Source organism: Crocuta crocuta, unplaced genomic scaffold (genome assembly GCF_008692635.1).
Source record: "Crocuta crocuta isolate KB4526 unplaced genomic scaffold, BGI_CrCroc_1.0 scaffold128, whole genome shotgun sequence".
Taxonomy (NCBI): domain Eukaryota; kingdom Metazoa; phylum Chordata; class Mammalia; order Carnivora; family Hyaenidae; genus Crocuta; species Crocuta crocuta.
The window spans coordinates 4,543,887-4,557,275 of NW_027532232.1; the positions used below are offsets into that span (position 1 = coordinate 4,543,887).

Below are 13,389 nucleotides of genomic sequence, written 5' to 3' on the forward strand. Positions count from 1 at the left end.
AAGAAACAGCTCTTAAAGCCCAGAGGGGCACCTGGCGGGCTCAGTCGGAAGAGACTACGACCCTTGATCTTGGGATCATGAGTTCAACCCCACTTTGGGTGGAGAGACTACTTCAATAAAAACTTTAAAATAAGTAAATAAATAAAGGCCAGCTATGTCAACTTTTATCTCCATGCTCAAAGGGACCATACTAAGATGCTTTTATTCTAAGTTGCTTTTTCACTTGTTTGTGCCTTTTTAAGATATTTTCATATGGGTCTATGAATGGACCACAATTTATTCATTCTAGGGGTTTGGGTTTTTTGGGGTTTTTCTAAGTGCTTCCTTACGTGGGTGGCACGGTGCTGTCATTGGTCTGGTGTCACGACACGGTGTCATTACCTGCACCTGCGCAGACTTGACTACACCCCCTTCTGTAGGCAAACCATTGAGGACCTTTTGAAGAATGTGCCGTGAAAACACCTTTTTAATACCAAGCGAGCTCAGGACCTAAACTTACAAAATGGCTGGGAACAGATGAGAAGGAAATGCTCGGTTCCTCTGTGGCAGGACGGCTCACGGGCAGTACTCACATGCCGAGTGAGCCAGCAGGCAGGGACAGGTGGGGAACAGCCCCTCACAAGGGTCTTAACGATCCGGCGGAGTGAGGCTGTGTAAAACCTCTGAGGAGTGTCTTAACCCATTCATTTAACTTTTCTTTATTTACAAAGAGTGTTAGGATAAATCTAAGTCAAAACAGCTGATCTTCAAGTAAATGTAAAAATTCCATAAAAGAATGTCATTATTTTAACTGATAACATTTTCTTAGTGGTACTTAAAGTAACGATACAAATTATGATTGGTGTCTTAGATGAAATTGGTAAATACATTGCAGTTTTTATAACCACTCTATATTCTTTGACATTGGTAAAAGCTGCATACTGAATCCTCCGATGAATCTAACAGGGTATTAAACTCCCTGTGTTTGCCAACTAGATTGTTACAAGGTTTTTGCCATTGTGAGCAATGCTGTGATAGTTTGGTAGCTAAGTATTTTTATAATTCTGTGATAATTTCCCCATGATAAAGGCATATGAGTATAGTTGTTATATCCAAAGGAATGTACTATAAGGCTTTTGAATATTTCTAAATCTTATTCCAGAAAAAGTCGTAACTGTATACGCTCTGACCCCCAATGGATAGAGGCTCCCATTTTCCTGCACTTTGGCCATCACTGGGCTTAATTGTTTTTTTAAAGATCTTCGTTAATTTAATAGCTTGGAGTTGAATATATTGCCAGGAAACAGAAGTTATTCTGAACAAGGTAACCTAAGACGTTCCCTGGACCCGAACACCTAGAACTGGGTGCTTGGTAAAAAGTATGAGCCTCTGTGTGGAAGCAGGAGGATGTAGGCGAGGGGGCGCTGGAAGACAGAGGTCACACAGAGAAGGGGACAAAGTCTTGCACCTGGGCGAGGAGGGGCAAAGCTGCCGTTTCCATGGAAATCTTTAGTGACAAGGTGAACTAGAAAAATAATGGATTTTCTCTCCCATGGAGGCAGCTAGAAATTAGTTTGAGACCAGTTCTGGATGTGAGGGGGGTGGGGACCATCTGTCCTGAGAATTTGTTACCGTGGGTATGTTTGGCGTTTGAGTTTGTATTACCAGCTTTGGGGGAAGGATTTCCCCAAACTGGGAGGTTAATAGAAAGGTCCCACTAAAAATGAGTTAAAAAAATAAAGTTACAAAGCAGAGGAGAGATTCCACCAGAACAGGGCAGCACATAGAACAAGCAGCAGAATGAGAGCCCCAAGAACATCAAAGAAAAAGATCTTTAGAGAGTGTCCCTAAGTATGTGAAAAATAGTTGTATAAAAGAATCAAAAATACTGACAGGACGTCTGGGTGGCTTAGTCAGTTAAGCGTCTGACTTTGGCTCAGGTCATGATCTCACAGTCTTTGGGTTCAAGCCCCACGTCAGGCTCTGTGCTGACAGCTCCAAGCATGAAGCCTGCTTCGGATTTTGTGTCTCCCTCTCTCTCTGCGCCTCCCCCACTTGCTCTCTGTCTCTCAAAATAAAAGACATTAAAAAAAATTAAGAATCAAAAATACTGAGGAACAAAACAGGAGAAATAAGATAGACTTTAAAAAGAAACTGGGAGTGGGGGGAAGAAAAACTGGGAAACTCTACAGATATAAAATAAGATATTTAAAACTAAACAGCAAATTTGACACAGTTGAAAGAATCACTTAACCAGATGGTAAATCAAGAAAAATTAGTATGAATAAAGGACATGAAAATGTCCAACACACATGTAGTAGAAAATAGGGGGGAAAATATTTGAAGAGATGACAACCTGAGAATTTTCCGGAATTAGTGAAAGGCAAAGTATGCATATCAGATTTTAAGGGTACAAATAAAATGGTATAAGAACTACAGTGGAATAAGGAATCCATCTACCTTGTAGAAAGAAAATGAGGAAACAAAAGCAAAGAGAAAATTTTTCAAAAATAAAACGAGATGGTAAATAATCCAAATAGCAATGTATAAAACAGTATATAACCATATATTTATATTATGGTCTTGTAATTAAACCTAACTTATCCATTGGAGACCATCAAACTCCATTTTTTTAAAGAATGCATTTTTCTGTGGTTTGCAATAGACACACCAAAACACAGAGGTGTGAAAGTAGAAAATAAAGAGATGGAACCAGTGTCCTCGGGGTAAATTCTAACCAGAGATGGCAATAACCGTTTTTAACATCTGGTTCAGCGGATTTCCCAAGGCACTATTCTGAGGAGGAGACACGGTTAGTTCTAATGATAAAAAGAATAAGGAACCAGAAATATAATTCAGTTTATATACATGTTAACAGGGCCTCAGAATATAGGACCAATATTTTAGAGAGGTATAAGAGAAACTGGCAAATCTATAATTAGGAAGATTTCCGTTAAAAATTCTCAGTAATTAATACACAGAAAAATCACTAACTATATTAGATGTGAAAAACAGAAGTGACCAGCTTACTCTAACAGGTTCTTGGATCCAGCAGTTTAGAGAATGGACATTCTTTTCAAGCACATGTAAAGAAAATCATCTATTTAGCTATAGGTCTCCTCACATTTTAAAGAAACTATCAAAAAGATAACATTCGCTGATTAATTCTAAAATGAAATTAAGAGGTATTTTTCTTTAAGATTAAAAGTACCCTTTGGAAATAAAATTCTAAATTAACTTTTTTTTTTAATGTTTATTTCTCTTAGAGAGAGAGAGAACATAAGCTGAGGAGGGAGACAGACACAGAATCCAAAGTAGGCTCCAGGCTCTGAGCTGTCAGCATAGCGCCCAATGTGGGGCTCAAACCCACAAACCACGAGATTATGACATGAGCCAAAATCAAACACTCAACCGACTGAGCCACCCAGGTGCCCTAAAGTAACTAACTCTCAAGATAACTGATAATGGAAAAAAGAAAACTCAGCTGAACCATAAGGAGAGCCCATACATCTCAGCTGGATGGTGTGGAGAAGAAAATCTGAAGTTTTTTCTTTTTTTTTATTTCTAGGTGACAGAGAGAGAGACCGCGTGAGCAGGGGAGGGTCAGAGAGAGAGGGAGTCACAGACTGAAACAGGCTCCAGGCTCTGAGCTGGCAGTCAGCACAGAGCCCGACGTGGGGCTCGAACCCATGAACCGCGAGATCATGACCTAAGCGAAAGTCGGACGCTTAACCGACTAAGCCACCCAGGCGCCCCAAATCTGAAGTTTTAAATGCTTATATTAAAAAGGACAAGAGGAGATTATAAAGCCAATAGACCAAAACAAGAATTTCCAGAAAGAGAACAATTACAAAGAAGGATATTAAAAAGAACAGAAATGAAATAAAGATAAATGGAAATAAATCCCAAGCTGGTTCTCTGCAAACTTAATCAGAAAAATATTTAAGATAAATACCAGACCTCACAGAAACAGCAGGATTTTTTAAAGCGCAAACTGGACAACTGGGCAGTGTACTTGAAAACTTCACTCGAAATGGGCAGTTTTCTAGAAGCAGCAACACCTATGGTGGGGAGAGAGTAGACCATGTAAAACTACATGGTTTGTGAACCATTGTGTATCCATGCAGAGAAATATAAAATCACATTTCTTTCTCATACACAGTTGTACTTTAGGAAAGATTAGAAATCTCCGTGCCAAACCAGGTGAAGAAAATAATGCACTAGAATTAGTGCCTTGGGAAAGAAGATGTCCTAAATAAAAACTAAAGCATAAGCCATAAAAGAAAATTTGTATAAATTTGATAATGGCAAATTAAGAGTTTCTCTTTACGTACTGCTTTCCATTAAAAGAAAGTTAGGCTGCAAACTCCAAGAAGATAAGAATTGCAATATATGAGGATACAGCAGGGGTTTTCACCGTGTAAAGCTGCCATATCAAAGAGAAGAGAGTTCAGTATTTGTCAGTCTGTAATACTTACTATGGGCTTACATTTTTAAAAATGTTTTCCAGGCAAAATTCACATATTGCAAAGGGCACAGATGTTAAGTGTATAGTTTGAATTCTTTTTGACAGGTGTATATACTCAGGTAAACAGTACCCTAATCAGGAAGACAGCAAGTTCCCTGGAGCCCCTGTTGGTCAGTCTTTGCCCTTCAAGGAGAAGAAAGTCACGCGATTTCTGTCACCATAGAAAAAATTTTCCCTGTTTTAGAACTTCGTGTAAGTGAAACCATACATATCTGGCTTTTTTCCTTCAACATGTTATTAAGACTGATTCATGATATGTGTATCAGTAGTTCATTAAACTGCTGAGGAGTCGTCTGCTCTATGCATCTACCATGATTTGTACAAGACACTGCCAAGGGCACCTGGGTGGCTCAGTCAGTTGAGCATCTAACTTTTGATTTCAGCTCAGTTCATGATCTCACGGTTTGTGGGATCGAGCCCTGTTTCACGCTATTAGCACAGAGCCTACTTGGGATTCTCTCTCCCTGTCCTTCCCCTACTCGCGCGTACGCATGTTCTGTCAAATGTTTAAAAAAAACTGAAATTTTTCCAAAGTACTTATATATTATACTATCATCAGTGTCTGAGCAAACTTTTTTAAAAGATTGTGAAGATTATGACATAATATACAGAAGAGAAAATGAAAGTTATAAACTCATGAGAATCTTAGCCTCACCGTAGTCAGAGAAACACGTATTTAAAACCATGGCAAACCGCAGTACAGACGTGTGGAAGAGGCTGTAGGCGTTTGAACAGCACTGGTGGCTGTCAGTGACAGAACATCTGGCAACGTGTAGTCAAGTTTACCATAGACACCTTTCTCCCGCCACCCACCAGTTCTGTAGTGTGAGAAAGTCAAACCTATATGCAAGAGAACTTGCTAGTACTATTCTTCGCAGCTTTGTTTGGAACTGCCAAAACTTGGAACTCACTGAAGTGATCGTTATCAGTAGGGTCCATCCAGAAGAAAATGGATGACTTACTGTAAGGGCTAAGCTGCATCTAAAACTTGAAAACACATGAATGGTAATTTCATGGACAGTTTTACAGTAAGATATAAGAACAGTCACAGGAAGTGCTATGCACCACAGCATGGGGTATTTGACCCTAGGGAAAGCAGAAGGGAGAGAGGCATTGGGAAGCGGTATGGAGCAGGTCTCTTGCCAGATCAGTACTATTTTCCTAAAAAGTTGAGGGGAGTTTAGGTGGAATGAGGCTAGCACGGGAAGAGGAAATTTGTCCATACTGGATCATCAGTCTATGAGAGCTGATTATGTATTATAAACTGTGATTCTCTGTGCATTTGAAACATTTAATAAAATGATTTGTTGTTTTAAGGCAAAGTTCTTTGATTACTACTGGTTGAAGATTTTTTTTTTTTTTCCAGATTTTTGGCCACTAATACATATTTCTTTCAGCTCTGGGATTTTCTGTTGCTGTACTCTGCCCATGTTTCTGTTGAGGTTAACTTTTTCACGTTTTTAACTCTCTTAATTGATTAAAGATGATAACTCGTTAAAGATCTCTTTTACTAAGATATTTTCAGAATTTCGGAGTAAGTATTTAGATGACTTTGCTTAGAAAAGCCTTCTCCAGTCTGAGATCATGTGTATTTTGTTTTACGGTTTAGGTTTGTATATTTTAATTCTTGATCCTTGTGTAATATATTTTGGAGTATGGAATAGGTTTTGAAATCCCCTCTGTCGGCACGCACTAGCTTGAAACAGGCCAGAATATTTGGTGTGACAGTTTTTCTTTCTTAACGATGTTGTTGTCTATTAGTTTTATCCAAGTAATAATACATGCAGATGCACTGAAATACTGTGAGAGGTTATAGCAAAGTAGAGTGGTTCTCTGCCGTACCCGCCCTGTCTCCCCATCCTCAGCAGCTCCGCTCCAGCTGTTTCAGACTTCCGCCGTCTCTTCTGTGACTTAACGCAGCTCCTGCGCTTCTGTGCTTGATCCGTTTTAGGCATTTGTGACTTCCTGTGGTAAGAGGTCTCTTGCTCTGACATTTCTTCCACTTTTCATCCTTCGTCCACCAAGTGTAGCTTTGTTTAAATTTGTTTCTAAGTAATTTTTTAAAAGATCTTCGTTATTTTGATGTTTATAATACCTGCTTCTAGAAATACAGCTAGGCATCAAAATAGACTCTCGTTATAGCTTTTTGTTTTCCTTGAAGGAGATAATTGCTTTTTTCCTCTCGTTTGGAACCTTTGTGCCGATTGCCAGTTCTTTTCATGCCTTCTGAAGGACAGTTTCCCACAAGGTCATTCGCATTACGTGATCTTAGAAGGGCCTGTGTTTCCTTGGTGACTTTCCTCAGAACGTTCCTGCGTTTCAGCAGACTGGTCCCTGGGCCTGTGAACAAGCTTGTAAGTTGGGCTGGCTGGTGTCTAGCTTTATTGCTATGGTGAATGGTATCTTATTTTCACTGTGGGTTTTTTTTTTTTTTCTTTCGAGAGACAGAGTGTGAACGGGGGAGGGGTAGAGCAAGAGTGAGACACAGAATCGAAATAGACTCCAGGCTCCGAGCTGCCCACACAGAGCCAACACGGCGCTTGAACCCACAAACTTTGAAATCATGACCTGAACCGAAGTCGGACGCTTAACCCACAGAGCCACCCAGGCGCCCCTCCCACTATAGTGTTTACAGATTTTTGTTGATGTATTGGAAGCATATTGGCATGAACATATTTTCTTTAAAAATATTTCGGGATCAGTCACTGTTGACGTTGATGATGCATGTTGATTTCCTTAACTTTTCTCCAAGTCACGTTTATAACTACTGCACGAGTGTTCACCAGTCAAACCAGGCCCGAGGGGCTGGCGTCCCTCCCTCCAAATCAAAAAAGGGACAGACGCCTGGGGGAGCTCAGTTTGTTGGCTTGGAATTATACAAACGACTTAAAGAATTTTTGAAGAATTACTTGACAAATCTTCTTAAGGTAAGATGTTTTATGTATATACTGACTCTTTATAATAGAATGTAAAAGAAAATCGTGAACTGATGATTCTAACTCGATTGAATGCTACGTCTCCCACTGTTATTTGTTCATTGTTTTCAGCATTGATGTTTGCATGAAGATAGTTTGCTCTTATTAGTCTTTTACCTGTTATGGAGAGGAAGCTTTCGTGAGCCATATTCTGTTTTTTAATTTGTTAAATTAGAAGTTTTTGATAGCTTTATATCAGTAGTACTTAAATCACTAATCATTTTGTATTTGGGTGTTAGAAATTGATAGACCTTTTCATTTCGAGCGTATAATTGTGAATTGAGAGTACCTATGTTGTATTTTGACCCTAGTGTGTTGTTTTGTCTAAAAATGTACAAATGACCATAAGGTTACCTAACCTTTGGTAACCACATTTTTCCAGTGTGACCTCCTTTTACACACGGTCATGTAGTGTATTTCAGAACTACGATGAAACCGTGCCCTTGGCTAGGATGGATTTCTCTATGAACATCCATGGCCTTCAAGGATAGGTTCATCCTGCTCTGAGCCATTGCTCGGACAATGATAGAGTTTTTCCCCTTCATCATCTCCCTTTTCCTTCCTCAGTCTCCATCCTCTGTAGCAAAGGCAGTGTGGTGCCTTCCTTCCATCCAGCCCAGGATGGGCACAGTGCTGCACATACCACATAGAGTGCATGAAGTACCTCTGTACCTCTACCCCGAGAGGTTTGTGCTCTGTGTATATACTTCAAAGATTGTTTTATTTACACAGATGATAGGCAGAATTTTCAGCATGCTTCAAAGTTGTTTTTCTTAATATATTTTACAAGGAAATTAGGAACTTAATATCATTCTAAGTGACTAGAGTTGATTGACCACAAATTGTGACTTAAGATAGCATGATTTCCATGTTCCCTAAACCAGTGTGTTTCTGATGTTTTGCTGAAACCACAGTGTCCTTATTTTTATTCAGAACACTGTAAAGTGAACACTGGAATTGATTATTCTTCAGCATTAAAGTGAGGAACAGGAGTACATGTGTCGTACGAAAGTATCGGGAGCCGTGCTCGGTCAGTGGTATCTGCATTTTGGAAATGGTCCTGTGCTGTAAGCCAGCACAGCCTACCTTCACGTTTGCTGGTTCATTTCTTCTTGTGGTTTAACTGAGCCAAACTGGTTGTATCGAGATCTGGTCAGGTTCTCCCGCAGCTGTGGGCTCACGTGTGCACCGTGCATTTGTGGGGCCTCGGTTTTGAGGTTGAGGCCACTGGGGCGAGAGGGTGGCCTGCCCGGGGCCTCCATTCACGGACGGGGCTGCGTCCCTCCTGTGTCACCTCTGAGCACTCCTGCTGCCACACATTTCAGGGACTCTGCAGCTGCAGCGGAGGACGCAGTTTCTAAAGGGGAGGATCGACTTTGCCGGCGGCATTAATACCTGAGGGGAAATCTCAGGTTGATCCTTCACATACAGATTTGTGGTTTACCTTGTGGAAATCTGGGTAAAAATAATTTTGGTAAATGCACATTTTCCCCCTTGAGATCTTGTTAAAGAAGAAATACTGTACCATGACACTTATTTTTACAGAAAATGTAGCAGATTACTATAAAAACTAGAAATATATAATTTTTAAGTAAATTTAATGAAGGATGCAGACGCATGAAAAATGGAGTAGTACTGATCCTGTGGTCTAAATTGCTAATAGGACATTTTAATTAATTTTAATTGAAAATATCAAAACGGGGCTGGTTTTGAGGTGAATTCCTTATTCCTCTTATTCTAAACATTCAAGGTACTTTTTACTTTGTATGTGTATATACGTGTACTTAATATTCCGTCGTGAAAAGGTTCCATTTTAAAAGAATTTTCATTAAAATCCTCTCTTCAGTCTGATCCTCTCAAGCTATATTCTTATGAGAATGGGTGTTAATAAGCATGTTTTTGTATACAATGTAAAAAGCTCATCTAAAACCAAACACATGGATATATTTGTAATTCAGTAGGTTTGTTTTAGTGAACTTTTAATTTATCATGTGACAAATTAGCCCTTAAAGCTTGAGTTAACTTGTTTTTAGGATGGAGAAGATTTGATGGATGAGAGTGTGCTGAAGTTCTACACTCAACAATGGGAGGATTATCGATTTTCCAGCAAAGTGCTGAATGGAATTTGTGCCTACCTCAATAGACATTGGGTTCGCCGTGAATGTGACGAAGGACGGAAAGGAATATATGAAATCTATTCTGTAAGATCTTTTTAAACACCTTTCATGTGTGTGTTTTTGTAGAGCTACCTCATCCGTCAGTAGGGGAATCTAGGCAAATAATGACGCTATTTTCAGAACAGTAGGCTATTCCTTTGCTTTAATTTATCAGTAAATGACTCTTAAATATTTTTATGGCAGGAAAGGAGAAGGATGAGTAAATTGGGGTTCTGAAATATAACCTCCACACTTGTGCATTTACTGATAAGTGTCTTCCGCAGTTACTTGACCAGCCATCCGGCTTCGCCCGGAACCGTCCCAGTGTCAGCGCTGGATGTCCCCCGTGCTGGCGGTGACAGGCAATCCAGTCCGAGACTGAGACCCAGGCCTCCCAGACCAGCCTTCGCGGTCTCTGTGGTTTGGGGGACTGTTCGGGGAGAGGACTGCGCTCAGACGTTCTGCTCTCTCACTTTACAAAGTAGTATGATATTGACAGAGTTGAACATTGAAGGTTCTTTTAGAGCATGAGTAGATTATGAAAAGGCAGAATTTGAGCAACTGAAATCACTCTCATTAATATGTTTCTTGAGTCAGGGAAGCTTTTTCTGGGTCCTCTGGTTTTCAAAGTGTGGTACCCAGACCCGCCACATCATGGCCACCTGGGAACTTGTTAGAAATGCAGGTTACTGGGCCCCAACCTCAACTTACTAGGAACCCTGGAGGTGGGGCCCAGCAGACTGTTGAGCAAGCCCTAGAGAGGACTGTGCTGTGCAGTCCGCTCTGGAACCAACGTCGTAGAGCAGTGGGGAGAGGACTCGCAGACGGCCTGTCTGTTCGGAACGGGTTATCAGATGCCCAGACTGTCCTCTTCTTGAACCAGTGTCGTGAAAATGTCAAGTTTTGCATAAGGAGATTATCTCCTTTCCCAAGCATGCTGGTATTAGCAGCACTTGACTGCTTTCCTTTGGACAAACTCAATAAAAGGAAAACATAATGTATCATAGATTCATAACAAACTTATCATTTATGTATATCATTTGTATATATCATATATATGTGATATCATTGTATCATTATCAATATATCATTAACAAAACTTTGTGACTTTAGTATTTTGAGTTGAGCCTTTTGTACTTTCCCTTTTCCACTCACAAATGCTTTCTTGAGACTGAAAGTTGTCAGTGTAGGAATCGGTGTGATTGGGGGTGATTTCCTCTTGGATGCCACCTTGACCTACAGCACCACGCATACCCTACAGTAATGTTACAGACTCCTAAAAATCATTACACCTTAATTTTTGAGTGCTGTATTCAAGAATAGAGAAAATAGAAAGAAGTGCAAGTATACTTCATAGACCACAATTTTCAAGATAAGATTGCTTTTATTTTTTTATTTACTTTGAAAATTCATACCTTCTACATCCTTAAATCCTGTGGTTACCGTTTGGAAATATAACATGCTGCTGTAAGTTTTAGCAAAGGCCGCTGAACACCCCTGTCGAGAAATAGTATCTCCTCTATGTGCTCTTCTGGCAAACCTGTTGAGTTCATGAAGTTCAAGCAGTTGACACAGTGGAATGGTTGGGCACAATGATCTCTCATTGTATCTTCCAGAAGTCCCAGAATGTGGGATGCACAGTATAGAGTTTTACTTTTTTCCTGATCGTTCTTTTCTTCTTTTTTAATTAGAGAATTTTGTTTTCCTTTTGTGTCCACCAGAGGACATAAATTAATTTCATCATTGATACATTAAAGTGATTGAGCAAGATTTTTTTCCCTGATTCTGTTCCTCGTTCCCCTGAACTTTGGTGTACCTTTGGCCCTGCTTTGGTTTTTTTTGGTTGTTGTTTGTTTTTGTTTTTAATATAGTTTATTGTCAAGTTGGTTTCCGTATTCACACCCAGTGCTCATCCCCACAAGTGCCCTCCTCCATGCCCATCACCCCCCCCTTCCCCTCTCCCCCACCCCCATCAACCCCGGTTTGTTCTCAGTATTTAAGAGTCTCTTGGGGTTTGCCTCCCTCCCTCTCCTTAACTACTTTTTCCCCTTCCCCTCACCCATGGTTCTCTGTTAAGTTTCTCCTGTTCCACATAAGAGTGAAGACATATGGCATCTGTCTTTCTCTGCCTGACTTATTTCACTTATTAGCATAACACCCTCGAGTTCCATCCACATTGCTACAAATGGCTTTTCATTCTCTCTCATTGCCAAGTAGTATCCATTGTATATATAAACCACATCTTCATTCATCTGTTGATGGACATTTAGGCTCTTTCCATGATTTGGCTATTGTTGAAAGCACTGGTTTGAACATTGGGGTGCAGGTGCCCCTATACATCAGCACTCCTGTATCTCTTGGGTAAATTCCTAGCAGTGCTATTGCTGGGTCATAGGGGAGTTCTATTGTTAATTTTTTGAGGAACCTCCACACTGTTTTTCCAGAGGGGCTGTGTCTGTTTACATTCCCACCAACAGTGTAAGAGGGTGCCCATTTCTCCACATCTTCGCCAACATCTATAGTCTCCTGATTTGTTCATTTTAGCCACTCTGACCGGCATGAGGTGGTATCTCAGTGTGGTTTTGATCTGTGTTTCCCTGATGATGAGTGACACTGAACATCATTTCATATGTGTTTGGCCCTGCTTTCTTATCTTGCCATCTCTTCTTTCTTCCTTCAAAGTGACAAATTATCCAGAATCAAATTAGAGTTGTCTAAGGCTGTCTTAGTTTAGAAAAATGTTTGGAAAAAAAGATATTTTTAAAGGTGTAGCATATCTTTACTAGAAGTTCATGGCTATGGCATTGCATTTTCCCTCCTGCCTTAACTCTTGCATTAAAGCCTGAAGAGTCGAGGCAACAGAATTTGCACAGGGAAAATCGCCCCCGGCTTGCCTTTCTCCTAAAAAATGAGGCTCTTCCCCTCCAGCATCTTCTTGGACATCACAGTTTCTAATTCTAAAATCTTATTTTTATGCTAACATTACATGAGTATATATTGTTCATGAATAATTAAAACTACTTTTTCTCTTAGAATGAAATCTCACCATTTGCAGCAGCATGGATGGGGCTAGAGAGTATAATGCTAAGCAAAATAAGTCAGTCAGAGAAAGAATTTAGAAAACAAAACAAACGAACTAAGAGTCAAACCAAAAAACAGACTCTTAACATCAGGACAGGCTGATGGTTTCCAGAGGGGAGGGGGGCTGCGGCAGGGCTGAAATGGGTGAAGGAGAGGGAGAGTCCACTTAAGGACGATGAGCACTGATTACTGTATAGAACTGTTGGACACCTGAAACTAATAACACTGTTAACCACAGGGGAATTTAAAAAATTTTTAATAATAAATTAATTTTAAAAATAGTTTTCTCTTAAATATTGCCCATTTTTTGAGTGTGGTAGGAATATTATTTAGTGGAGTTCATTAAGTAAATTAAATTACATAATCTTTTCTGAAGTCTCACATAAACCTAGTCTTATCTGTGGTTAAATTTAGGAAAAATAAAACTGAAAGTATTTATGTTCAAGTGAGTTCCTCAGCAGTTTTTATTTGAGTATTGAATTATTATACATTTGAATTGTACTTTGAGTATTACCACTCTCAACAAACAGCTTAAAATCATGTATAAATTCTAACAGTTCTCATTTTTATAGTGGTTTTCCGGCATAAGTTCTGTGGGAAGTTTTAAAAACTTTCAAAAATGCATCAAAGACTTCCACACATGAGTAAAATGGGAGATGTGAGAAATTCA

General features: G+C 39.7%; 1 protein-coding gene across 1 annotated transcript in view; it reads left to right on the plus strand.

The window, feature by feature from the left end:
• CUL1 (cullin 1) overlaps positions 1 to 13,389 on the plus strand; it is a 107,532-nt gene that overhangs the window by 53,387 nt on the left and 40,756 nt on the right. The window contains exons 3-4 of the mRNA XM_077778028.1: positions 7,260 to 7,434; positions 9,516 to 9,683. Of these exons, the coding sequence (XP_077634154.1) occupies positions 7,260 to 7,434; positions 9,516 to 9,683 (343 nt within the window). The remainder of the gene's footprint in view (positions 1 to 7,259; positions 7,435 to 9,515; positions 9,684 to 13,389) is intronic.